The sequence below is a fragment of the Macaca thibetana genome, chromosome 3 (assembly GCF_024542745.1).
Source record: "Macaca thibetana thibetana isolate TM-01 chromosome 3, ASM2454274v1, whole genome shotgun sequence".
Taxonomy (NCBI): Eukaryota; Metazoa; Chordata; class Mammalia; order Primates; family Cercopithecidae; genus Macaca; species Macaca thibetana.
Genome location: NC_065580.1, coordinates 8,134,540 through 8,159,173, shown reverse-complemented (window position 1 = coordinate 8,159,173; position 24,634 = coordinate 8,134,540). Strand labels below are relative to the sequence as shown.

The 24,634-nt window shown below is 49.2% G+C and overlaps 2 protein-coding genes across 3 annotated transcripts in view; both read right to left on the bottom strand.

Moving 5' to 3' along the window:
- Window positions 1–1,907: 1,907 nt before the first annotated feature.
- LOC126951645 (histone H2B type 2-K1) lies at window positions 1,908–7,173 on the bottom strand. The gene is made up of 2 exons (XM_050785955.1): window positions 4,581–7,173; window positions 1,908–2,201 (listed from the first exon to the last, which is right to left on the bottom strand). Exons 1-2 carry the CDS (start codon window positions 4,797–4,799, stop codon window positions 1,965–1,967), a joined length of 456 nt encoding a protein of 151 aa, XP_050641912.1. The 5' UTR covers window positions 4,800–7,173; the 3' UTR covers window positions 1,908–1,964.
- Window positions 7,174–7,882: 709 nt separating this feature from the next.
- The window catches only part of ABCF2 (ATP binding cassette subfamily F member 2), a 196,276-nt gene continuing 179,524 nt past the window's right edge, over window positions 7,883–24,634 (bottom strand). The window contains exons 2-16 of one of the 2 annotated variants that reach the window (XM_050785846.1): window positions 22,191–22,220; window positions 21,328–21,527; window positions 19,772–19,984; window positions 18,924–19,106; window positions 18,670–18,841; window positions 17,500–17,595; window positions 16,581–16,683; window positions 13,451–13,546; window positions 13,141–13,260; window positions 12,963–13,052; window positions 12,480–12,590; window positions 10,357–10,419; window positions 9,994–10,122; window positions 9,258–9,461; window positions 7,883–8,562 (exon numbers count right to left, since the gene is read on the bottom strand). In XM_050785846.1, coding sequence (XP_050641803.1) covers window positions 8,425–8,562; window positions 9,258–9,461; window positions 9,994–10,122; window positions 10,357–10,419; window positions 12,480–12,590; window positions 12,963–13,052; window positions 13,141–13,260; window positions 13,451–13,546; window positions 16,581–16,683; window positions 17,500–17,595; window positions 18,670–18,841; window positions 18,924–19,106; window positions 19,772–19,984; window positions 21,328–21,484 — 1,875 coding nt within the window. In that variant the 5' untranslated portion in view covers window positions 21,485–21,527; window positions 22,191–22,220 and the 3' untranslated portion in view covers window positions 7,883–8,424. Of the gene's footprint in view, window positions 8,563–9,257; window positions 9,462–9,993; window positions 10,123–10,356; window positions 10,420–12,479; window positions 12,591–12,962; window positions 13,053–13,140; window positions 13,261–13,450; window positions 13,547–16,580; window positions 16,684–17,499; window positions 17,596–18,669; window positions 18,842–18,923; window positions 19,107–19,771; window positions 19,985–21,327; window positions 21,528–22,190; window positions 22,262–24,634 lie in introns of those variants that run through there. The other variant, XM_050785845.1, reaches the window with a different exon arrangement.

Below are 24,634 nucleotides of genomic sequence, written 5' to 3'. Positions count from 1 at the left end.
CCACCCACGCCTCCTGAGCCCCACAGCCCTCCACTCTCTGGATGATGGCACGGGGAGGCCCGTGTGGTAGAGGGGAAAAGCACTGATTTGGAATCAGAAGGCCCTGAAGGCCCAGTTGCCCCCTTGGGTGAAAGTGAGCATAACCATGCTTGCCTCCTTGGGGCCTGCCAAGAGTTCACACCATTCCCATGAGCCAGACCCACGTGAAGGATCATGCTAGAAAGCATAGTGGATGCTGTTCTGCATGCTTGGGGCTCACTTGGTCACCTGTGGGTACTGCCTCCCATCACTGCTACAAGTTCAGGAGACAATTTTTCCAAAAAGACAAAATATTATACCACTAGCAGCCTGAGGCTGTCAGCTGGGGTGAGCTTTTTAGCTCAGTGTCATGTCGAGACTTATGAATAAGTAAATCTACGAGAAACAGGGCCAGGGAAAGGGATAGAAGGGAGACAGCAGCAAAGAGAAGCAAATAGGAGGACTCTTAACTTGAAGGTGCCTACGAGCTACCTGAGGGTCTCATTACAATTCAGATTCCGGGCTGGGCACAGTGGCTCATGCCTGTAATACCGGCACTTTGGGTAGGCCAGGGCAGGTGGATCTCCTGAGGTTGGGAGTTCAAGACCAGCCTGGTCAACATGGTGAAACCCCATCTCTACTAAAAATGTAAAAATTAGCCAGGCATGGTGGCACATGCCTGTAATCCCAGCTATTCAGGAGGCTGAGGCAGGAGAAAAACTTGAACCCGGGATGGGGAGAGGTTGCAGTGAACGGAGATGGCACCACTGCACTCCAGCCTGGGCAACAGAGTGAAACTGTCTCAAAAATAGATAGATAGATAGATAAACAGGTTCTGCTCCAGATCTGAGGGGGTACCCAAGAGCTTGCCTTTCTAACAAGCTTCCAGCTGCTTTGGCTCCTGCTGGCCCAGGTCATGCCTGGCAGGGCAAGGTATGAACGCAGGGCAGAGTGGGCAGGAGTGAAACTTCGGGGCCAGATCTCCTGGGCCTGCCCCTTGCTAGCTGTGGATGTAAATGAGGATCATTAGTCCTCAGCTCACAGAGCCTTGAGGTGAGGCTTGAGGTATGAGAAAATACACGTGACCTAGGTAGCTGCCGCTGAACGCCAGCTATCACTATAAGGCGATGCCTTTTCAATACATAGAGATGAAAGCGACCACAAGCTAGGTCTGTCCAATTACAAAGGGAACAAAGAAGGATTGGAGGTTTGTCTAAATCCCACCCCTTCATCCTGTCCAAACTTGGAAGAGGATTTATGGGTCATGTGCCCACAAGATAAGCAGAGGCTGCATGAGACAGGAAAAGCAGTGGTTAAGTGGTGAGCAGTAAATCTAGGTAAGGATATAGGAGTGGCCGTGGTACTTCTTGCAGTTTTTCTGTGGGTTTCAAATTTTTCCAAATAAAATTGGGAAAGTTAGGAGTTTCAAAAACATCCCCACTGATTTGTACTGAAATAAAGGGGAAACTGAAAAATCATACTGATCTCAGCAGGTTATTTAGAAGCTGGTCTGGGCCTTCAGTTTTTTATCTTGAATAGATCTGTGCAGCCCCTTCAAACAATAATGTCTGTCGTCTACGACGCAATGACAGTTGGTGGGAAATGACATGGGGAAGCCACAGCCTGAAAGAGGACCACACAGGAGGAATTTCAGGCCCAGAGAGGGAATCAGCTGGCAGTAAATCCAGATGCTAGTCCAGTCCCAGGTCCTATTTCAGCTCACTACCAAATAGAACATTCACATGTTTACAAAGCTATCACACGTTGCTCACGGGATACACCTAGAAAGCAGTTTCTAAGACATCTGAAGAAGTGCTGCTCCACCTGTGGTAGCCTCGAAGTGAGGACACCCTTGCTTCAGACCACACCCTGGCCTCACACACCCTTCTTTCAAATCACCACAGTGCACAGAAACAGTTCAGCCTTTATTTTTGTCAGACCCTGGGTCACTTGGAGCTGGTGTACTTGGTGACAGCCTTGGTGCCCTCGGACACAGCGTGCTTGGCCAGCTCCCCAGGCAGCAGCAGACGCACGGCTGTCTGGACTTCTCGGGATGTCAGGGTGGTCCGGCCCGAGTACTGGGCCAGCCGGGCAGCCTCACACGCCAGCCGCTCAAACACATCGTTTACAAACGAGTTCATGATGCTCATGGCCTTGGCAGAGATGCCGATGTCAGGGTGCACCTGGAGAGAGGGCAGCACCACTCGGTTAATGGAAGGGGCTGGGGGAGGGGGGGTCCTGCCTACACTGCAAGCCTCACCCCTGAGCTGGGGTTCTAGGAAGCCAGAGGCAGAAGGCAGGGAGGCTCCTCACCAGCCCCTTCCCAGAGGCCAACAGTCATGGAAATAGGGATTTGTGTTTTCTTTGTACTACTATGGTATATCCAAGTTTTTTAAAAGAAGTTTTCAACTGCAAGAGGTAACATGATTAAGTTCCTTGTATGATCATGCACAAGAATCTATATTTAACAAATGGAACCAGTTACACATGCATCTTGCTGGTTTTATTGATGCATTTGCATAATGTTCCATGGTATGGATGTATCATACTTCCTATCACCATTCCTCTCTTCATGAACATTCCGGGTTTGGGTTTGGGGTGTTTTTTGTTGTTTTTGCCATTAGATGGTGCTATGGTAAATGTCCATCTTTGAATCTTGTGTGAGCATAGGGAAGGTTATTTCCAGAGGTGGGACTGTGGGGTCAAAAGGTTTGTGCACGTAACTTGGTGGAGCACATAACCAGTGGACATGTGCATGTGACAGTGGCAGCCCCGAACCAGGAGGGAGGAGTCCTGTTCTGTGGCTGTATTGTGAATTGCTATGACCTCAAATATGGCCCTTTTCTCTGGGCCTCAGTTTCCTCTTCTGTCACACAAACTTTTGAACTAAGTGATCTCTAGTAAAGCAATGGGACCTGACAGCAGTCCTGAAATGTGAGTAGGTAGACCTGGTCAGATGTGAAGTGGGAGAGAAGTGACTGTCCCACAACCTACATGGAGTCAGAGATGGAGACAGCACTAGAACCAACAGGCTCTGTCCCACCCACCCTCCCTGCCACCTCTGATCTCGACTGCCAACAGCAAATCTGCGCCTGGCACAAGGCTGGTTCTGCCCAAACCCCCTCTGCTGTCAGCACACCCCATTCTCCTTAGGGCTCTCATCCACATCGGGAGGTCGAGGGGTTATCCCTCAGCAGCACTCTCCTCTGCGGGTCCAGGCCTGGCCTCACCCATCAGTTGCAATTTGTGCCCCTCAAGTCAGACTAAGACACAGGACTCAGTGATACTCACTCCTACCCTACTTTCTTCAGGGCACCGGAGTCTGTCCTCTGGTGCATCTCTTCAGCCAACCCATATCAGTGCTGGACCCACTCACCCCCAACCCTACAAGAGCATTCCCAGGCACCCAGGTTGTCAATTCACTGAAACTGCTAATGGGATTTGGACTGGAGACAGGCATTACCTCTGGGGCCTGCCCTAACAGAGGGGTAAGAGTTTCAAGCAGGTTGGAGACCCAGGGTGGGCAACACATGGCTACCCCCGCTTCCTCCTGGCCTTGGCCCTGCTGAGCAGTGGCTTTGGATCCTCCAGACAAACTGATTGTCAGTGTTCCAAGTGGCTTTTCATGCATGAATATAGGGCACCTGCAGCCTCAGTGTGTTGGGGAGAGGGACACACAGGAAGGATGCTAGAGGCTTTCCCAAAGCCTGGGGAGCTGGGACACTGCCACTGTCAGGCCACATGATGCAGGAACGCCATGGAGCCTTTAGGGGCCTCAAGCTCTTTTGTCTGTAACGTGGACAAACCCTAAGCCCCTCAAAGAACTGAGTGCCACTTGTCCAGAAGGCCTTCCCCAAGACTCCAGTTCACCCTGAACACTCCTCTCCTCAGTCACCACCAACACACTTTGTAGCATAATGTGTTTGGCACCCGATCACCTTCAGCCTGGCACAGAAAGTGTGGTCCTCTTGTCTTTTAATTATGTCCCACCTGGGCCGGGTGCGGTGGCTCACGTCTGTAATCCCAACACTTTGGGAGGCCAAGGCAGGTGGATCACAAGGTCAGGAGGTCAAGACCATCCTGGCTAACACGACGAAACCCCGTCTCTACTAAAAATACAAAAAATTAGCCGGGCGAGGTGGCGGGCGCCTGTAGTCCCAGCTACTCGGGAGGCTGAGACAGGAGAATGGCGTGAACCCAGGAGGTGGAGGTTGCAGTGAGCTGAGATCGTGCCACTGCACTCCAGCCTGGGCGACAGAGCGAGATTCCGTCTCAAAAAAAAAAAAAAAAAAATTATGTCCCACCTAATCATATTATCTCATCATCATTCCCGTAAACTTCTGGAGCGTGTCAGGGAGCACACTGTCTCCTATCACCGGTGCCGAAGATCCTGAGAGGTAGAGACCTTGGAAATCAGGTTCCGCCACCTCAAGAGGGGCCCAGCCTGCCTGAGCCACTTGCCCCAATGCCAACACTAACCTCAGGGTCCCCGCTTCCAGCCAGTTCCCTTTCAAGGCGCTTTGCAAGGGCATCCCCCACACACATCCTTGCTCTGCACTCACCTGCTTCAGCACCTTGTAGATATACATGGAGTAGGATTCCTTGCGCCGACAGCGCTTTTTGGACTTTTTGTTCCCAGAACTGCGACCCCCACGGCCCCCGGGCTGCTGCCGCTGTCCATACTCAGCGCTCATCCTCCTGCTCCTCGAATAGCCCCCGCCCACCCCCTTGGAGCTACTTTTTATCAAGTCAGCTGCCCCACCAGGTGTGGCTGGGGACATGCACCTGGGAGAGTGGGGGTGGGAGGTAAGGGGCGTGACTCAATCGCAATCCAGAACATGCTCTGGGCTAACCTTGAAAAGAGACTAATTGTTCCTTCCTCTCCCCAAAGTAATCCCTCCGAATTAAGAAACGCTTCACCAGGTCCCCTCCCCCACCCAACCATCTCCCAGTGTATTTACGCACTTGTTAAAAGTTCAGGCCAACTCCAGCCCACCAGCCTGTAATCACGGAGCACACAGGTGCCAGCACAGCTCAGAGTGCTGGGGACTCCAGAAGGAAGGCAGGTTCCCTCCCCCACTGGGCCCCAGTGGAGCTGAAGAGACAAGACTGGTTCACATCAAACCACCAGAGAAGGGTGAAGGGGCTAAAAGTGGTGGTACCCATGGTGAGGAGGGCTTGAGTAGCTACAGGCCGCTTATTGGCACAAATGGGATGTGCCTTTGTAGGCATTGTAGGATGTATCTTTGTAGGATGTATTCTTTAATTGGGAAGAATGAGAGAAAGAAATGGTGTGAAAGGTAGAGTGGAATCAGTGTGAGCAGAGTGTAACGAGGCTTGGACTGAAGGCAGAAGATGAGCAAAATGCCTGAGCCTGGACTAGATGCAGAGAGCAGACGCCCCCCAGGTGGTGAAGAGGCTGACAGGGAGGAAGACCACTGGAGGCGGCGAGAAGCAGAAAAACAATAGGTGCTCACCAGAAAAGCAGACATGGGGGTCTTGGGAGTTAGCAGTAAAGAAAAGGCCATTGCAAAATGGAGAAAGTCAATTGTCTCACTTAGCACCTATGGGGGAACAAATATTTCAGGCCCTTGAATGCTATGACTAAAGAAACCTGGAGCAATATGAAACATATTGGGGCATGGGCAGAAAGAGGATGTTTCAAATCAAGAGGCGGGGGAAGGGTTCCAAACACCAGCATCACCTGCTGGTTGTGTTAACGCGAGCAACCCCTCAATCAACTTACCTCTCCACCCCGCTCTGAATGGCAGGTCACATCCTACGTGCTAAGGCTTAAGAGAACTAACAGGGCATTTCTCAATCCAAAACAAGGCACTGCTAATTTTAGAAATATGTATTTTGTGGACTTTTAAAGCATTCTTTAAATTACCAAGGTTGACATTTTTCTCGACAAGTAAGCTGACTAGACTATTTCCATTCCTCTAGGTTCCGAAGACCTCCTGTCCTAGCATGGAGACCAGAGATCCCGAGACTACCTAGATTCTTAGCAATATCCAGCACTTCCTTGGCTGAAGTAGCAGGGACTCTGTCCCTCCCTGTTCCCATTATCCCAGCAGCCCACTCTCCAGATGCCATTCTCCCCTGAACCAAGGCTCTGGACACTCAGGACAGACTAACTTGGGCCATTTTGCTCCAGGTCCCACTTAAGGCATAAAGCAGTCAGGCCAGTACTCTCTGGGGTCAGTGGGTAGAGGACTCCCGTCTGTCTCTGCTGCAGTGTCTCATGGGAGGCTCTTGTCCCTGTTGCCCAGGGCAGTTCCTGGACTTCGTGGCCATCTGAGAAGACCCTACTCATTTTCCAAGTGAGAGCACACTAATTCCACCTCTCTGGGCAGCTACTCACAAGAAATTTCCCTCCTTTTTGAATACTTCTGTCTCCTATCTAAATCACAATTTAGCATCTAATTTGTGTCCTGTATGGTTCTGTCTTACTGGCTTTCCAACAAGATCATGAGCTCCTAAGGGGTTTAAACACCATCTGGGACAGTTGCTCCCGCCAGTCCTGGCATAATGAGTACTGAAAAACCATGGCTGTGTCTTCCCATAGGGATGGCTACTGATTTCAGAGGCAGAGTGATGAATCCATACCAGGAAGGATGGCCACTGGTGAGGTGCTATTGAAGTTCAGAAGACCCAGATAAGGTATGCAGAGCCCTGGGCTGGAAGTGAATTCAATAGTGATGATGAAAACTATGGCTGTGGATAGGTAAAAATACAAACTTTCCTGTATCCCAATAGGAAGAGAGGTTCACAGATGTTGGTGTGAAAATGCAAACTCCTGGCCATCTCTGCACTTCTCTCATTCTACCAAACGTGATTAATCAATAGGTCTGATGCTCAGCAACCTTTATTTTTTGAGACAGTGTCTCGGTCTGTCCTCAGGCTGGAGTGTAGTGGCACGTTCTCTGCTCACTGCAGCCTCAACCTCCTGGGCTCAAGTGAGCCTCCTCTTTCCAGAGCAGCTGGGACCACAGGCACATGGTACCATGCCCGGTTCGTTTTATTATTATTTGTAGAGATGGGGTCTCCCTACTTTGCCCAGGCTGGTCTTGAACTTCTGGGCTCAACTGATCCTCCTACATCGGCCTCCCAAGGTGATAAGCTTACAGTCGGAATACAGGTGTGAGCCACTGTGCCTGGCAGTCTGCATTTTTTTGAGACAGGGTTTTGCTCTGTCACCCAGGCTGGAATGCAGTGGTGCAATCTCAGCTCACTGCAACCTCCGCCTCCCGGGCTCAAGCAATCCAGCCACTTGAGCAGGTGGGACTCCAGGCGTGTAAAGATGGGTTTCGTCATATTTCCCAGACTGGTCCTGAACTCCTGAGCTCAAGTGATCCACCTGCCTCAGCCTCCCGAAGCGCTGGAATTACAGGTGTGAGCCACCGCACCTGGCCTGCGTTTTTAACAAGCAGCCCAACTTCTATGCAGTTGGGGCAGAACCTCAGATCACAATCGGAAAACCACGCTCCTGGACAGTGGTTTTCCAAATACAGCCCCTGGACCAGCAACAACAGCATCACCTGGAAACTTGTTAGAAATGTTCACGTTCTTGGTCTCCCCCAAAACCTACTGAACCAGAAACCCTGAGGTGAGATCTGGCAATCTGATCGCATGAGTGCTCCAGGTGATTCTGATTCACGTTAAAGTCTGTGAGAAAAGGTGCCTGAGAAAAGGTGCAATTTCAAATCCTCAGTAAAGGGAGAACGTTCTTCCAGCTCCTACAGACTAGTCTTCGGTTCCCATCCACACACTGACGCTGGATCCAGCTCCTGCTGAGGGCAGTGCATGTTGGCACTGCAGGGAGGAGAAGGCCCCAGAGACCCGAGAAGGAAGGTAGGGACCGTGGCTTCCTCTTTCTTTATTGGGCGCTTTGTAGATGTCACGCAGGTCTAAAAGTTACACTGTTAAATAATTATTTAAAAACTGACCAGGACGAAGGTCCTGGTCCAGAGCTCCAAACCAGAAGCAAAAAGGAATCGGGGCGGTGGGCTGGGGGTACTCCTCCAACATCACCAAAACCCAGAAAACGAGGATCCTAAGCTCCTCTGCGGGCCAAATCCAAGGCTTGGGCCCTTGGGCTAACCCGCTGGTGCCTCTGACTGCATCACACTCAGAGTAAGTAACCAGCAAGGGGCTGGAGGGAACGGCCAGCCGAGTCCAGACATGGACAGACGTAACTGGAAGGAGGACAGGAAACAGACAGGTACTGTCCAGCTGTAGATAAGAGAGTGCAGCTAAGGCAGGTTGAGGGGCAGGGGAGAGGCTGGGGGAGCAGTATTGCAGCAATGCAGGAGTGTAGCCCCAGGGTCCTGTCCTGAGCGGCTGGTCAGGGTAGCAGCTGTTAGTTCCCAGATGGAGCTCCTGACCCGAGCCCAGGTAGAGGGCTCACACGTTGTGGGTCCTCTTGGTGAGCTGGGGCTCCTCATCCACCAGCTTGGACTTGAGGTGCTCCTTGTAAGCCAGGATGTCTCCAGGCCACTTGGTGATTGTCTGCTTCTCACAGACCCAAATTTCCTGTGCAACCTAGAGAGCAAAAACTAGACTTAATCCTGGGCTAGTCACTGTCCCCACCTCTGCCCAGCAGACTATCCTGAGGGGCATCTAGGAAGAAAACTCCACCCTCCAAACCCATATCCAACTCACTGTCTCACTACTTCTAAGTTATTTGGGATGTTCTCACCCAAGGGTACCATAATCAGGTTTGGAGCCTTCCAAGCCAGGAACTGCTGTGTCACTCCTATTGTCAGCTCCCTGGCAGGGCCTAGATCTATTCAGAGGCTTCACTCTCAGCCTTCTTTTCTCCACCTCCCATCTTCTCCAGAGCTTCAGAGGAATGAGCAACAACTTCTTCTCCAATGACTGAGGTAGTTCTCTGTCTAATCAAAATCCTTCTTAGAATACTATTTTTGGACTAAAGAATCTTGGGACAGTAGTAAAAGCACCCAGTTTTCTACCCAACTCTCTTTCCCATTTGGGCCCAAAATGCTAAGTTGGTTGACATCTCTAGATAGCTACTGAAGAAATGAAGTGTTTCAGTTAAGGCATTCTAAGTAGCCCCAAAGAGGCAAAAGAACCGGTCCTTACTACTTGTGTCTATGCTCTGAGCCCCTTCTCTTAATTAAGTAGGCGGGTATTATGCACCCTCCACATGCCATGACTACCCTACCCAACCCTCTAGAAGCTCTCTGCTGTGCCTCACCCACCGGCCAGGGCCTCACCTGCTGAATGAGTCTGAAGTCATGGCTGACCAGCATCATACCACCCTCAAACTCATTGATGGCATCTGCCAGGGCGTCGATGGTCTCGATATCCAGGTGATTGGTGGGTTCGTCCAGGAAGAGCATGTGGGGGTTCTGCCAGGCCAGCCAGGCCAGACAAACTCGGCACTTCTGCCCATCTGACAAGTTCCGGATTGGGCTCACCTGAATAGAACCATGACCTACATATAACTTGGCATTATCCCACCAACCAGCACAGCTCATCTCTCCCTCATTTCTCCCTGACTCCTCCATTAGCATCGCCATTTTATAAAAAGTGAGGCTCAGAGAGACCCACTAGTCTCTTGAGGCCTGAAAGAGACTCGTCCGGAAACCTGAAGCCCTTGCCATTACTAAGCCGGTATCTCTTGCTCTCTTGACAATTAAATCTTAATGAACTGGATCCTTCCAGATCTGAATCCAGAAATTTGTTTTCTAGACTGCAAGTTCCTTTGCCCTCAAGCACTATGGCACAAGGGCATGTCAGAGACTGGCACGCTATCCTTGCTCCCTTAAAATGCTCCATTACATAACAACCTAGAGTAAAGGAAAGGTAGTAGGTTCTTAGGGGAATCAAATGGCGGAGACTCTGGTTTGGACAGCTTCGAAACCTAGCCTGCCAGGACAGTGTCCCTTGACCCACCCAGTCACAGTCTCCCAGCTATTTGGCATCCTCACCACACCCTCCTTTACTGACCTGTTGTTTCCCAGTAAGACCGTATCGCCCAATGATCTTCCTCATTTCTTCCTTCTCCTTGATCTCTGGGTAGCACTTCATCATGTACTCCAAAGGCGAGAGATCTAAGTCCAGCTGCTCTTGTAAATGCTACAGGAAAAATGGAAGCCACCTGGGTGTGACTGGCATCCCGCTTCAAAAAGAACCCTACTAGATAACTTCCTATTTCTATCTCGGGCACCTGTTCTGGGTTCAAGAAGCAGGTAGGAGCCACCTAGGCTGGAATTCCTGCCAGGGGGTGGGGGCGGCTGGCTGGAACTCGGCCAGATACAGCCCTTTCCTACACCCTGGGCAATTCCCCGGATCCCAACCCCAGGCCTGTACCTGATGGTAACGCCCTATCTTGACATGAGAGTGTTTTCGGATCATGCCATCTGTGGGTAGTAACTAGGAAGAAAAAAGTAGAAACGTTAAACATGAAACAAAGGAAGCCCAGTTAGAGACATAGGCAGAGCAGGCAAACATACACATGTTCACAATGAACAAGACTCAACTTCCTAAAAAGAATACATCACCAACTCACACACTGCTATTCTGGCCACTCTAAAAATATTTAGGAAGATGTACTGAAGCAGATGTTCTCAAGAGGCAAAGATACAATTTAAGTAGTTATGAAACGTCTACTGCAGAAGGCACTATGCTGTACAACAAAGGACTTGGATGTAGGTGTAACATACATTTTCTAAAATTAAAAACAGTTAAGTCCTCAAAGTTGTCACTGTCATCGATAGGTTCTTAGACACAGAACCTATTTTAAAGTTTCATTTTAAGTGAAACAACATATAACAAAACTAATTTTGCCACAGGCTAACTGTTATAAAGAAAAATTAGGTTCCTGCAGCATTTTTGGTCACAAAAAAAGATCACCAAACTTCTAAATAAAGATCCAAAGATTATTTTTTTTAAGAGGGAGTCTCACTCTGTCACCCAGGCTGGAGTACAGTGGCGCGATCTCAGCTCACCGCAACCTCTCTGTCCCAGGCTCAAGAGATTCTGGAGTAACTGGGATTACAGACACCTGCCACCATGCCTGGCTAATTTTTTTGCATTTTTAGTAAAGACGGGGTTTCACCATGTTGGCCAGGCTGGTCTCAAACTCCTGATCTCAAGTGATCTGCCTGCCTCGGCCTCCCAAAGCACTGGGATTATAGGTGTGAGCCACGGAGCCTGGCCAAAAGACCCAGTCACTTCTAATATTCAACATTAAAATACATGTGAGCTATACATACACTTAAGAAAGATTAATAGAAATGAGGTAAGTTATTTACCCAATTTTTGGTGAATCAGTGAGTGATGGCAATTGTAAGAGTGGTAGGTTAAACCAAGGAATAAATGTTTGCAAAGGGAAAATCGTAAGGAGCACCTCCTATCACCACACAGTTCAAAAATAATCACGAATGTGGCTGGTTTGCTGAGTGCATTTGTATGATTATCATAAACTTTATGAATTTTTCTTTTACAGTAATTTATACTCATTCATGCTATCATTTTCCAACCTGCTTATTCAAGTTTAGGATCATGGGCAGCCGGAGCCCATCCCACAATCCGGGGAACAAGGCAAGAACCAGCCCTGAAGAGGACGCCATTCCATTATAGGGTACGCTCACACACACCCACACTCATTCAGACTGGAACCACTGAGACATGCCAAGTAACCTGACAGGCGCAGCTTTGGGATGCGGGAAGAAACTGAAGTACCGGGGAAAACCCATGTAGACGTTAAGGGGAAAGTGCAAACTCCACAAAGACAGTGGTCCCAGCTGGGAATCATTTCTATTTTTCATCAATATTAATGAAATGACATTACTTGAGAATCTGCAGCATCCCTAAACACACAGATGTTCCTATATTCTAAATGCTCTGATTGAAAATAGAAACATGGGCCAGGCATGGTGGCTCACGCCTGAAATCCTAGCACTTTGGGAGGCCAAGGCAGGCAGATCATGAGGTCAGGAGTTCAAGACCAGCCTGACGAACATGGTGAAACCTCATCTCTACTAAAATACAAAAAAATTAGCTGTGGTGCATGCCTGTAATCTCAGCTACTTGGGAGGCTGAGGCAGGAGAACTGCTTGAACCCGGGGGATGGGGGTTGCAGTGAGCTCAGATCGCACCATTGCACTCTAGCCTGGGCAAGAGTGAGACTCCGTCTCAAAAAAAAAAAAAAAAAAAAAAATAGAAATGTGCTCAAATACATACATGTATTCACACACGCACTATAAAAGACTCCCCCCTACATCCCTGTCCCAGGAAAACAGCCCTCAGCCTCAGCACTGTCCAACCAGACATTCCCCTTCTCCTGTCTGCTGCCCCGCCCCTCCAGATGGCTCACTCACCACCAGGCTACTCAGGCCCTCCCAAAGTAGTAGCCGCTGCATCACTTCCCTCTTCCTTAGCCATCGCAAGGCCTAATCTTAGAAGGATCCACGCCCACCTTGGCACTGTACCTCTCCAGTTAGCAGCTTCAGAAGAGTTGACTTCCCTGCTCCATTGGGCCCTACCAGAGCCACTCGTGTGTCAAGGTCAATTCCAAATTCTAGATTATTGTAGATGCAAGGCTGAGGTGGGGATGAGAGAGATACGGACACAAGGCTAGAGTACGAATCTGCTCTGACCAGCAGACTAAGCCCGCTGACTCCCCAGTCACCAAGAGAGGAGGAAGGAAGAGTAGTGGGAGAAAGCACTCATAGTAGACCCCGCCTCCCCCACTGCCTCCGCCCACCAACCCAGCTGAGTAGTCTTCTTTCCATATACACGAAGAAGTGCCTGTGAGCAGCCTTGGATGAAGGCATCCCAGCTGCCACACCTGAAAATCCCCCAGAGCGCGTGGGCTAGCAGGTGTGGTCAGCACAGGACAGGAGCGGCTCCCATGAGCTGCCACTTACCCTATAAGATACACCCCAGCCACCCATGCCCTGCCCTGAACTTACCCCATCTTTTGTATACTTGAAGCTCACATTTTGCACCATAATGACAGGTGGAGGGATCTTGCCACATGGTGGGAAATAAAATGACAGTGTCTAGGCAGAAAAGAGGGCATGTATCAAGTTGGCTCCCTTCTTATCCATCTCACCTTAGGCCACCCAACCCCACCCAATCACACCCTACCTTATCGCTCACGACCCTCTCTGTCAGTCCTGATGCCATCATTTTCTGTAGCGTCTTCTCCTTGCTCTGGGCCTGCCGGGCCAGCTTGGCACTGCCATGACCAAACCTCGCAATGTAGTTCTAAAAGAGACCAAAGGGAGCTTGGAGTACATGCAGGCGCTCAACAATTCATCTTCAATCCAGGGCAAAAATGGTGATCGTAACTCCTTCCCAACCTCCTCCATCACCCCAATTTGTCCCAATGCCCTCATCCAAGCCCCCTGCTTGTTTTGGACAGGAAGCCACGAGCCTGACTCTGCAGTCTCCCTACCTTCATGTGTGCAATCTGATCTTGCTCCCAGTGAAACCTCTTCATCTGGTTCTCCTCCAGCTCTAGCCGCGTCTTCACATACTGATCATAATTACCCTGCGTGGAAATGTGCCAGGTAAGGTGGGCAGCTTTAACCTGGGTTTCAATCCTGGATTCTCATTCAGAGTTTAGGGGGATGAGGGATGGCACTGACTTGGCCCTGGCTCTAAGAATGTGCAGTAAGAACAGAGGAAGTGCATTACAGAAGCATATCCTAACCTCAAATCAGAGTCTTTTCAATTCTATGCCCCTTGCTCAGCGCAGCCAGGGTCAGGCTCCAGCGCAAATCCTTAGGTTAGCCAGAAAGACACCTGTGGCAATGGGAGTAGCCCTGAAAATCACGGTCATAGAGACGTCATGAGACTGAGAGCCTTCCAAAACCACCTCCCATTCCTCTCCCAGCCCCTAGAGGCTAAAGCCCCACAAAAGACTACAAGAGCTGTCTCCAGATAGGAAAACAGACCAGTCAGATTTAGAAGCTGACAAACCCTGCATAAGTGGACTACCATGGCTTCTATCTGCAAACAAAACTGGACTCAAGCTAAATATCCATCAGAAAGGGCCTAACACGTTACAGGATAAACACATAACGAAATACTGTGCAGTCACTGAAGATTGTGGTTGATTTATATATACTCACATGGAAAGCAGTCCAAAATATACTAAATTTAAAAAGCAACCTACAGAATGATTATTAAAATTGTAACTGTGGCCAGTTGCAGTGGCTCACGCTTGTAATCCCAACACTTTGGGAGGCTGAGGTGGGTGGATCACTTGAGGCCAGGAGTTTGGGAGCAGCCTGGTCAACATGGCAAAACCCCGCCTCTACTAAAAATATAAAAATTAGCCAGGTATGGTGGCATGTGCCTGTGGTCCCAGCTACCTGCGAGGCTGAGGTGGGAGGATTACTTGAACCTGAGAGGCAGAGGTTGCAGTGAGCCAATATCACGCCACTGGACTCCAGCCTGGGAGACAAAGACAGACCCCATCTCAGGAAAAAAGAGGCCAGGTGTGGTGGCTCACGCCTCTAATCCCAGCACTTTGGGAGGCTGAGGCAGGCAGATCATGAGGTCAAGAGAGCAAGACCATCCTGGCCAATATGGTGAAACCCCGTCTCTACTAAAAATACAAAAATTAGCTGGGCATGGGGGCGCGCACCTGTAGTCCCAGCTACTCAGGAGGCCGAGGCAGGAGAATCCCTTGAACCTGGGAGGCGGAGGTTGCAGTGAGCCCAGATTGCTCCACTGCACTCCAGCCTGGCAACGGAACAAGACTCGGTCTCAAGAAAACCAAAAAAAAAAAAAAATGCTGCAATTGTATAAAAAGATATGTATATATGAAATTTTCTACAAATGCGTGCAAGTATACATGAAGTGTCTGAAAGGCTATGTTAAAAACTAATACTCCTATGACTATGAATGAAGAGGACATCAATTGTTAATTTCTTATATGCTTTTTGAAATATAAAATGAAAAGGCAAGGCACAACAGTGGGCTGTTGAGATCCTGATCCCCATTCTCCTGTGGTCATGGAAGATGGGGTAAATGTGTTAACTCCAGTGAAGCAGAGTTAAGACGGCATTCAAGAAGGCAGAGGGAGGCCTGGTACAGTGGGTCATGCCTGTTTTTCCAGCACTTTGGGAGGCCGAGCTGGGCAGATCACCTGAGGTCAGGAGTTTAAGACCAGCCTGGCCAATATGGCAAAACCCTGTCTCTACTAAAAATACAAAAACTAGCGAGGTGTGGGGTCGCATGCCTGTAGTCCCAGCTACTCGGAAGGCTGAAGTACAAGAATCACTTGGATTCAGGAGGTAGAGGTTGCAGTGAGCTGAGATCGTGCCAGCCTGGGTGACGGAATGAGATTTTGTCTCCAGAAACAAAAAGGCAAGGCAGATGGCACCAGGGCCTGCCTGGGCACCGTGAAAAGTCAACTTCTTTGCCACAAGGCAAACATACACCATGTGCACAGGCTGCCAATCCGTGGCCTATGGCCTGGAAGCAATGATTTTGGGATTAAAATAAAACAGGTGGCAGGACTCCTTGTCCATATCCTTTTCTTTTTTTGAGACGGAGTCTTGCTCTGTCGCCCAGGCTGGAGTACAGTGGCACGATCTCGGCTCACTGCAAGTTCTGCCTCCTGCATTCACGCCATTCTCCTGCCTCAGCCTCCCAAGTAGCGGGGACTACAGGCGCCCGCCGCCACGCCCGGCTAGTTTTTTGTATTTTTAGTAGAGACGAGTTTTCACCATGTTAACCAGGATGGTCTCGATCTCCTGACCTCATGATCCACCCGCCTCGGCCTCCCAAAGTGCTGAGATTATAGGCGTGAGCCACTGCGCCCGGCCGTCCGTATCTTTTTATAGCAATAGGTAGAAAGGAGCTAACAGATAGGTCTGGTTTTTTTGTTTTTTTTTTTGAGATGAGTCTTGCTCTGTCACCCAGGCTGGAGTGCAGTGGCGTCATCTCAGCTCATTGCAACCTCCACCTCCAGGGTTCAAGTGATTCTCCTGCCTCAGCTTCCCAAGTAGCTGGGACTACAGGCACCTACCACTACACCTGGCTAATTTTTTTGTATTTTTAGTAGAGATAGGGTTTTTTTTTTTTTTTTTTTTTTGAGACGGAGTCTCGCTCTGTCGCCTAGGCTGGAGTGCAGTGGCCGGATCTCAGCTCACTGCAAGCTCCGCCTCCCGGGTTCCCGCCATTCTCCTGCCTCAGCCTCCCGAGTAGCTGGGACTACAGGCGCCCGCCACCTCGCCCGGCTAGTTTTTTGTATTTTTTTTTAGTGGAGACGGGGTTTCACCATATTAGCCAGGATGGTCTCGATCTCCCGACCTCGTGATCCGCCCGTCTCAGCCTCCCAAAGTGCTGGGATTACAGGCTTGAGCCACCGCGCCCGGCCAGAGATAGGGTTTCACCATGTTGGCCAGGCTAGTCTCAAACTCCTGACCTCAAGTGACCCACCCACCTCAGCCTCCCAAAGTGCTGGGATTATAGGCATGAGTCACCACACTGGCATTCTTCTTTTTTTTTTAAAGAGAATTTCAGAGATTTGGTAAGCAGAGATTACCAGAAAGAAGCCGAGGCCCACTCACCGTATAATACTTCAGTTTCTTGTTGTGCATGTGAATGATGTTGGTACAGACACCATTCAGAAAATCCTGGGAATGGGAGACGAGGACCAAGATGCGCTTAAAACTGCAAAGCCAAAGAACCAATCAGTGAAGAGCTCAACCATGGGAGCTAGCTGACAACAGGTGAACTGAGAGTCAGGCCCATCCTTATTCCTAAGCACCTTTTAGATGTGTTGTCCAATTCCTGGTTGTCAGCAAGCACCTAAGCCACCACTTAACAATCTAACTCTAAGGGACATCTTTCAGTGTGGCGAGACAGCCTGAGTTTCCTCAATCTTCTGTTCTAATTTTCAACAGAATGGAGTGGAGACAGTAGTCACAGTGATAGTAAACAGAAATGTGTATGTACACAAATACACCCACGAATGCATCCAAAACTGTGGGTGGGAAGACACAATAAAAAACAAAATTCTTTACTTTTTGAAAGAAGGTACTAAGTCACTGTACCACTAAAAGCCTTCTTTTAAAATTGGTACAGTATTCCAGCTTATTCAGTTCTTTAGCCGTAGGACCATGACCATATTGGCTCTATTTTCCTTTGTCATTGCTTCACGATCTTAGATGGAAGACCTCCTTTTTTTGCTTTATACAATTAAGAAAAAAAAATGTCTTTAATTAAGATCTTGAATTTGAAATATGGAAAAAATCAACAAGGATTTTTTTTTTTAATGCTCATAAATTTCAAACTAAAGAAAATCAAACAAAACGGCCAGCCCTAAACAGCCCTAAAGGTGCTCACTGCTTGTCCAAGCAAGTGAACTCCGGCCTTCCTTCAGTTCCTTTCTCACCGCTCTAACAGCAGTGCAGTTTCTGGGCAGCCATTTTCTAGATTCCCCGCTTTGGGACCGGCCCACTCACATCCCCCATCCCACCTTCTTACGTTTTTAGTTCTTCTTCCAACCACACACAAGCATCTAGGTCCAGGTGGTTGGTGGGCTCATCCAGGAGCAGCATGAAGGGCCGAATAAAGAGGGCTCTGAAGGACAGTAAAGGAGACAGAAGCACCTCAGAATTATAATGGATGTGACACAGGAGGGACCAACTTGCCTGCTACATGCAGTTCTGAGTAGGCTCCTGGCTTGAGTCTTGAAATCAATTTTAGGCTCTATACTTCAGAGGGAAAAGAAGTAGGACACAAACAAGAGTCGAAGAGGAGAGACTGAAGAGTAGAATACGGGACTCAGAAGCATATAAGGACAGTTTGAGGCAAGGCTGTAGAAGTCTCTATGAGTTGATAAGCCTTGTGCACTGAAGTTGGATACCATAGAGACGACAAAAAGATACAAAGGAAATAAACTGCTAAAACAAATTAGACCTATCTGAAGGTCTGAAGATAGACCTATCTGGTGGGGTGGCCACAGTCTCGCAAGGGATAGACTCTAAAGCTCTGGTTCCTCTAAAGTTCTGGTTCCCAAACCAGAAATCTGTGTTTTTAAAAGCTCCTTGCGTGAACCAGTGACAGCTAATCCTTGCTAGCAAGTGGAGCCACTGTGTTCATGTTCTAAGGCACACGCAGGCAACTTTCTAGAGCGGTATATCAAGTCTTATAAATTCCCTTCACAGAGAATGATGGGGCAAGGAATTACCTGTTTAGTGACTCGGGGGGGATTATTGGGGGAATGCTTGTCTATAGAAGCTCACTTTGAGTCCAGGCCACAACAGAATAAGAATGATAGCTATCATAATCGCCGTCTAACATTTTATCTTTACAGCCAAAATTAGCAGGAGTACAGCACAAAAAAGGTGGAAAGGGAATCCTGGTGGGAGGACAGAAACAGACCTACTCTACCGTTTTACCTAGGACTACCCCTAGGATCTCTAAACTCTGTGCTGGGTGCTGGGAATCCAACAGAAAACTGAGTCACTCTACCACTTCAGCCAGGAAGCTCTCTCTCTAACCCATACGCAACAACCCCCTCTACACTGCAAATGTCCATGTCTCGTTTGACACTTACCGATGACTCCTGTTCCAAACAGTTCCACTGGAGTGAACACTAAACTCTGGAGAGATGGGGGAGTTATGGCGGTAAGGAAGGAGGGAGGGACTCACCTGGCAAGGGCAACCCTCATCCTCCAGCCCCCACTGAAGTCTTTTAGCTTCTTGCGCTGCATGGCAGGCGTGAAACCCAGTCCATGTAAGATCCGCGAGGCCCTCATCTCTGCCTTGTCAGCATCCAGCTCCTCCAGGCGCTCGTAGAGCTCCATGAGTTTCTCACACTCCGCTGTGGATAGTGTATGGCCATGAGGCTCCTGGGGGCCTTTCTGGGAGGACGCCCACCCCCATGCCCAGGTCTGGAGCCCTACCATCCTCATGAGCCAGCCGCTCTGCCTCCCTCTCCAGCATGGCCCGCTCTGTGTCAACTTCCATCACACACTGCAAGGGTGTCTTGTCACTAGGAGGCATCTCTCGAGTCAGATGGTAGATGTCAATGTGCTCAGGGATGGGCACTTCACGTTTCCCAGTAGCGGAGAGCAGCATGGACTTTCCTGAGATGGGAGAGAAGCAGACGCTTGGTACACTGAGCTTCCCCTATTCCTCTTCACCACTAGCTCTTCCACCCCAGCCAAACTGGGACCTCATCCAATTTTTTTTTTTTTTTGAGGACCTTTCTTCCCTTTATTCGTTCAAACCTTGCCAGCCCCCATTCTTGGGATTCCTTTCCAACTTTCCTCCAATTCTTGCCGCACCCCTTCTCTGAAGCTTTTTTCATTTACCACAGCTTCACACGCCCCTGACCAACTTCTCCAGCACCTGCTGTCTGTAACTACTCATGTGGTACAGGGTGGACGCACCCTAATCCGAAAATCCAAAATGCTCCAAAATCCAAAACCTTTTCAGAGCTGACATGACGCTTAAAGGAAATGCTCATGGGAGGATTTCAGGTTTTTGGATTAGGGATGCTCAGCTGGTAAGTATAATGCAAATATTCCAAGATCCGAAACACTTCTGGTTCCAAGCATTTCAGATAAGGGATTCTCAACCTGTACATACCACATACCGCTCTGCACTGCTAGTTCCTTTCCCCTGGACGTATCTGGTCTCCCACCCACATTCTAAACGCTTTGCTCTGAACATAGTTGGTGCTAAATACTTGTGAGTGACAGATGAGCCAAGGAGAGATACCTCCCACTTCCCCTTCCAAGGGCCTCACCAATTCCATTTAAACCAATGAGGCCATAACGACGGCCTGAGTTTAATTCCAGTTTGGTGTCACTGAGCAGCTCTTGACCATGAAAGGTGAGTGAGAGGTTGATAATGTGAACATCTGTACTGTTGGGGTGAGAGGCCAGGACGCCAGTGACAGCTCGAGCAGCAGCTTTCTTCATCTCAAAGTCCTCTAGCTCCTTGGTCAGCAAATCTATTTCTGGGGATAGAAAAGCAGTTTGGGAAGATGGCTGTGAGACAGACTCAGCTCTCCACAAAGAGGAACATCCTGAAGGACTGGGTTCCGATCCTGCTGAGCAGACTCAGATGTTTCCCAAGCTTTACAGAGTGCACACTGACACAGAGCTGCCCTGACACCCTGCTCGTTTTGACACCCGTCCTTTTAATTATAATCTCTCTTGCCCTTGTTTTGTCCCTTCATATCTGTTTACTTACTCCCATCATTCATAACTTCTGTCCTCCACTACTGTGGCCAGGAATAAAACTTTCCCACAGTTTTACTGACTTTACTGCTCCTTCTAATCGCTTTCTAACTCTCCCTTTTCTGAATGCCTGTTACAATTTGCAAAACTAATTCTCCTTTCCTCTTCAAACATTTACTTAGTGTCTATCTGAGAAGTTCATAAAAAAACCCAAGACCTAGTCCTTGCACTCAAAGATGACACAATTTAGACAAAGAAACAGGAGATACAACATAAAAAGGTAAGTAACACTAAAAGAAAGCAAAAGCATATAGAGAATGGAAATATTGAGGTCAGGTTTGACTGCGAGACGCTTCACTATCCTGAGCTAGGCCTTGACAGAAATGTCAAATGTAGCTAGCAAAAACATGATGGTATTAGAATTCAGTGTGTGAAAAAACAGAGATGTGGTGACTATTCAAGGGATAATAAATAGTCTGGATGGAGCAGAAGGCTGTTTAGGGAGTTTTCAGGGGGCAGGGAAGAGGGCTGGGATTGGACTGCCAAGGGCCTGGAATAGTCTTTACGGCATATTGCCATGTTTCCCCGTCTAGACGGTAAGTTTTTGGAAGGAAGACTGTAGTGCCTCAGTGTATAGCACCATGTCTAGCACTTGAGAAATAATAAATATTTCCCAAAATATAAATAACAGAAAGGGAGCTCTCTCCCAGGAAAAACCCCATGAAACAACCCATAAGTTACTCTGGTAGGGAGAGCCACTACTCCTGTGAGGACAAACGTATAATGTAGCACCGAACCTGGCACACTGGCCACCATGCATAGAAATGGAAACTGAAAAAGGGGCAGGGAACCGAGCCCCTCCTCACAGTCTAATAGAGCAGCAACACAGCTCAGCAACTCCCACTTCTGCTTGCCACTGAGTATGTGAGAACCTTGTCTTCGGCTTCCTCGCTCAATGATAGGGTGGCACAAATTCCAACTCTACTGATTTGATTCATCATGAAAAGTTGCATGACACCAGATACATTCTCCACTGCCCCCAGCATCAAGATTCCGACTCTGGCTGGGGCATGCCTTAAGTCTTAGCAACCATTCCCAACTCACCCCTCCCTCAATTCACCTGTGGTCTCTCTGCCATTGGCCTCATTCTTCTCCTCTGCCACCTGTGGTTCTGTGACAGCATCTCCATTTTCTTCATGTCCTTTTCTGGGCCGCTGTCGAGCTTTGGCAGCCTCCTTCTTTTTGGCTGCCTTCTTCTTGGCCAGGTCGGAGGGCATGATGATGACCCACAGGGGTAGGTTAACTGTTCTTTCAAGGTGCCTGAAGGAAGGCAAACAGACACCCCCAAACTCTAAACTTACTAGTAAGAATGCCTGGGCCCTGCTCCATCCCTCTCAGGAATCTTCCTGTCAATATCAAGCCTCTGATGCCCTGGCCTGCCCCTGCCTCCTCTCTCCCAACTTGGTCAGGGTCTCTCAAACCAATGCCGATTCTCAGCCGCTCTTCTAATCTTAACATCTTTTTCCACAGGCACCAGTTCCCCCATGAACTGCCTCACTTTGGAAACGCTCCTTCTTTCAGGGCCTCCAGCTGGGGACCAGGTTCTGTCCCTCAGCGGAGGTCCCCGTCTCTGGTTTCCCTACAACTTGGCGCTCCGCACTCAGCTGGCCGCCTCGCTTTCCGGGCTTCCTTCTCCCGTCCGTCTCGGGCCTCTTCTCGGTAGTCCCTCTCCACATCACCCGGCCGCAGAACCCAGCCTCTTGCCGGGACTCACTCGTCCTCGCCCGCGTGAGTTCCCTCCTAGTCTCCACGCTCGTCACCCCGGGGTACTCCCCCACCCCGCCCGTGAGGTTCTCTCCCTGAGTTCTATCTTTCCCCTCGCAGAAACCTCCATCCAAACCCCGTTCCTCCTTCCTCTTCTAATTCTCTTTCCGCATCACCGGCGGGCACCCTCTCCCTACAGCGCCCCTTCCCCTAACTCACTGGGCCTTGCTGCTCGGCCTCTGTCGCAACAGAGCTGCTCCTTGGGCTCCTCCGCGTGCGGCCGGCTCACCAGCCAATCACGACCTCGGGTGGTTCTCGGCGCGCCGCCGCGCTGCCTCCTGGGAAGTGTAGTCCTCAAGTTGCAGCGGCCAAGAGTGAGACCCGGCTTCAGGACTACCGCGTATCCCAGAGACCTCGCGGGGCCGCGTGACGCCATCAGGATGCGCGAGGCTCGGGATGGGGCGGGATTAGAGTCCAAGAGCTCTCTGCGAGCGGGCCCGCTTCGGGCGCTGGAAACTGCAAATACCAGGTTGCTCGTCGGATAAGCCGGCTGAGCCTTCCAGGCTTACCCCACCTCTCGAAAATCGATTGAGCTGTTGTGGAGTTACGAGTTTTTAGAGCTACCTAACCGACTCAGGCAGCAGGGCGTGCAACTACACTTCCCAGCTTGCCTCAGCGGGAGTAGGTCGAAACAATGGGAGAGGAGAGGTGGGAGGTGAGCGGAGAAGGACTGAAATGAAGGGGACGCTGGGCAGGGGTCCCGGAAAGCGGGGCATCCCTGCGAAGATGTTGCCAACGGAATTCCTTCACGAAAGAAAGCGCCTTGGTTTCATGAAACCGTAATTTTAGAGTCTGGTTCATTGTTAAACTTTTAGAAGGTGCCAGACGTTGTTTTGGAACCTCGGCCGCTTAGCCTACCCACTCCAGAATTGTTAGGTTTCCACTGAAGCCATGCAAGTTTCGTGGAAAGAGCCCTGAGATAAAAAGGCCCCTTGGCCGAGATTCGTTTTGTTATTAGTTAGCCATGCTACGGGCCCGTTACTTTCCCTTTGAGTCTCACTGTTTAAAATCTCACATGACATTTTGGGCTGGATGGTTTAAAAATAAATACAATCTCTCACGGACTTCACCTTGCCTACATTGTAAACTCCAAATGTTTAGCCTCAAGTACAAGGCAGGCCCTTTGTGATCTTTGTTACTTCTCCAGGCTCCTGTGCAGCAGGAGTATCTCCATCAGTGATACTTGGGGAAGCAAAGGAAGCTATTACTCCCCGTGAGCATATTCTCCAATTGCAGCACCTTTTCGCCCACAGTCCGTGACTCAAAAAGTGAGAACTAGTTTTTCTTCTCAAACTCAAATACTTTAGTAGAACTTACCTACTTAAATAGTTTGGAGGTTAACCATGCTATTTTACACCTGCATGCCTTTGAACATACATTTTCGTAGAATATCCTCCACCAACGAAGTGCCTACTATCTGTCAGGCTCAGATATGTGTGCTGGAGTTGCAATGGTGCAAAGTCACTTCCTGACTTCAAGGAGCTCATAATGCAGAAGGAACATGTGGAAAGTAAACAAGCTGGGTGGGGTGACTCACACCTGTAATCCAAGCACTTTGGAAGGCCCTGGTGGGAGGATCACTTGATCCCAGGGGTTCAAGGCTGCAGTGAGCTGTAATCAAACCATTACACTCCAGAATGGGTGACAGAGATAGATCCTGTCTCTAAAAAAAGAAGAAAAACAACAACAACAACAGAAACAGACCTTGACACCATGACATTAAGTGCCCTAAAAGAAGTGACTTTTGTGTGTTGCTGGGGTACCTAGGTGGAGGCCTTGCTTGACATCGCATAATTAAGAGCATAACCCCAGTTCTACGCTTCATTGTGTGGCCTTGGGCAAAGTATATGTTCTCCTCTGCAAAATGGGAATGATAGTTACAAAAAGAATACAGTTAAATGACTGCAAACCCCTTCTGTATGAAGCAAAGGAATTATGATTGTGGATCACATAAAAAGCACTCATTTGGCCAGGCGTGGTGGCTCGTGACTGTATTCCTAGCACTTTGGGAGGCGGAGGTAGGTGGATGTTTTGAGCTCAGGAGTTCAAGACCAGCCTCAGCAACATGGCAAAGCCCTATCTCTAGTAAAAAAAAAAAACAAAAAAACAAAAATTAGCCAGGCGTGGTAGCACACACCTGTGGTTCCAGTTACCCAGAAGGTCGAGGTTGCAGCAAGCTAAGATCGTACCACTGCACTCCAACCTGGGTGACAGAGCAAGACCCTGTCTCAAAAAACAAAACACAACAAAAAACACAGATTCAAGTGCCTGTGCGTCCTGGGAGAAATATGCTTCTCCTTTCCCAGCCTCGTTTAAAAATGTGGTTTACAGACAACAATATTTATTATGCTCTTTCATTTATGCCATCACATTAACCTCCCCCCCTGCCCCACCGCCAACAAACTCTGAGGTGAGTATTATTACCATTTTACAGATTAGGAAACTAAGGTGACAAGCAGCTCTGGGCAGCTCTGTTGCCTAGGCTGGAGTACAGTGGTGTGATCATGGCTCACTGCAACCTCAACCTCCTGGGCTCAAGCGATCCTCCCATGTTGGCCTCCCAAGTAGCTGGGACTGCAGACAAGTACCACCATGTCTGGCTA

What these genes read in the sequence shown, in the direction of transcription:
- LOC126951645 (XM_050785955.1), bottom strand. Translation starts at nt 4,799, where the DNA reads ATGTCCCCAGCCACACCTGGTGGGGCAGCTGACTTGATAAAAAGTAGC. An exon ending in TCTACAAGGTGCTGAAGCAG is followed by an intron (nt 2,202 to 4,580) that starts GTGAGTGCAGAG and finishes CCCTCTCTCCAG; the next exon opens with GTGCACCCTGACATCGGCAT.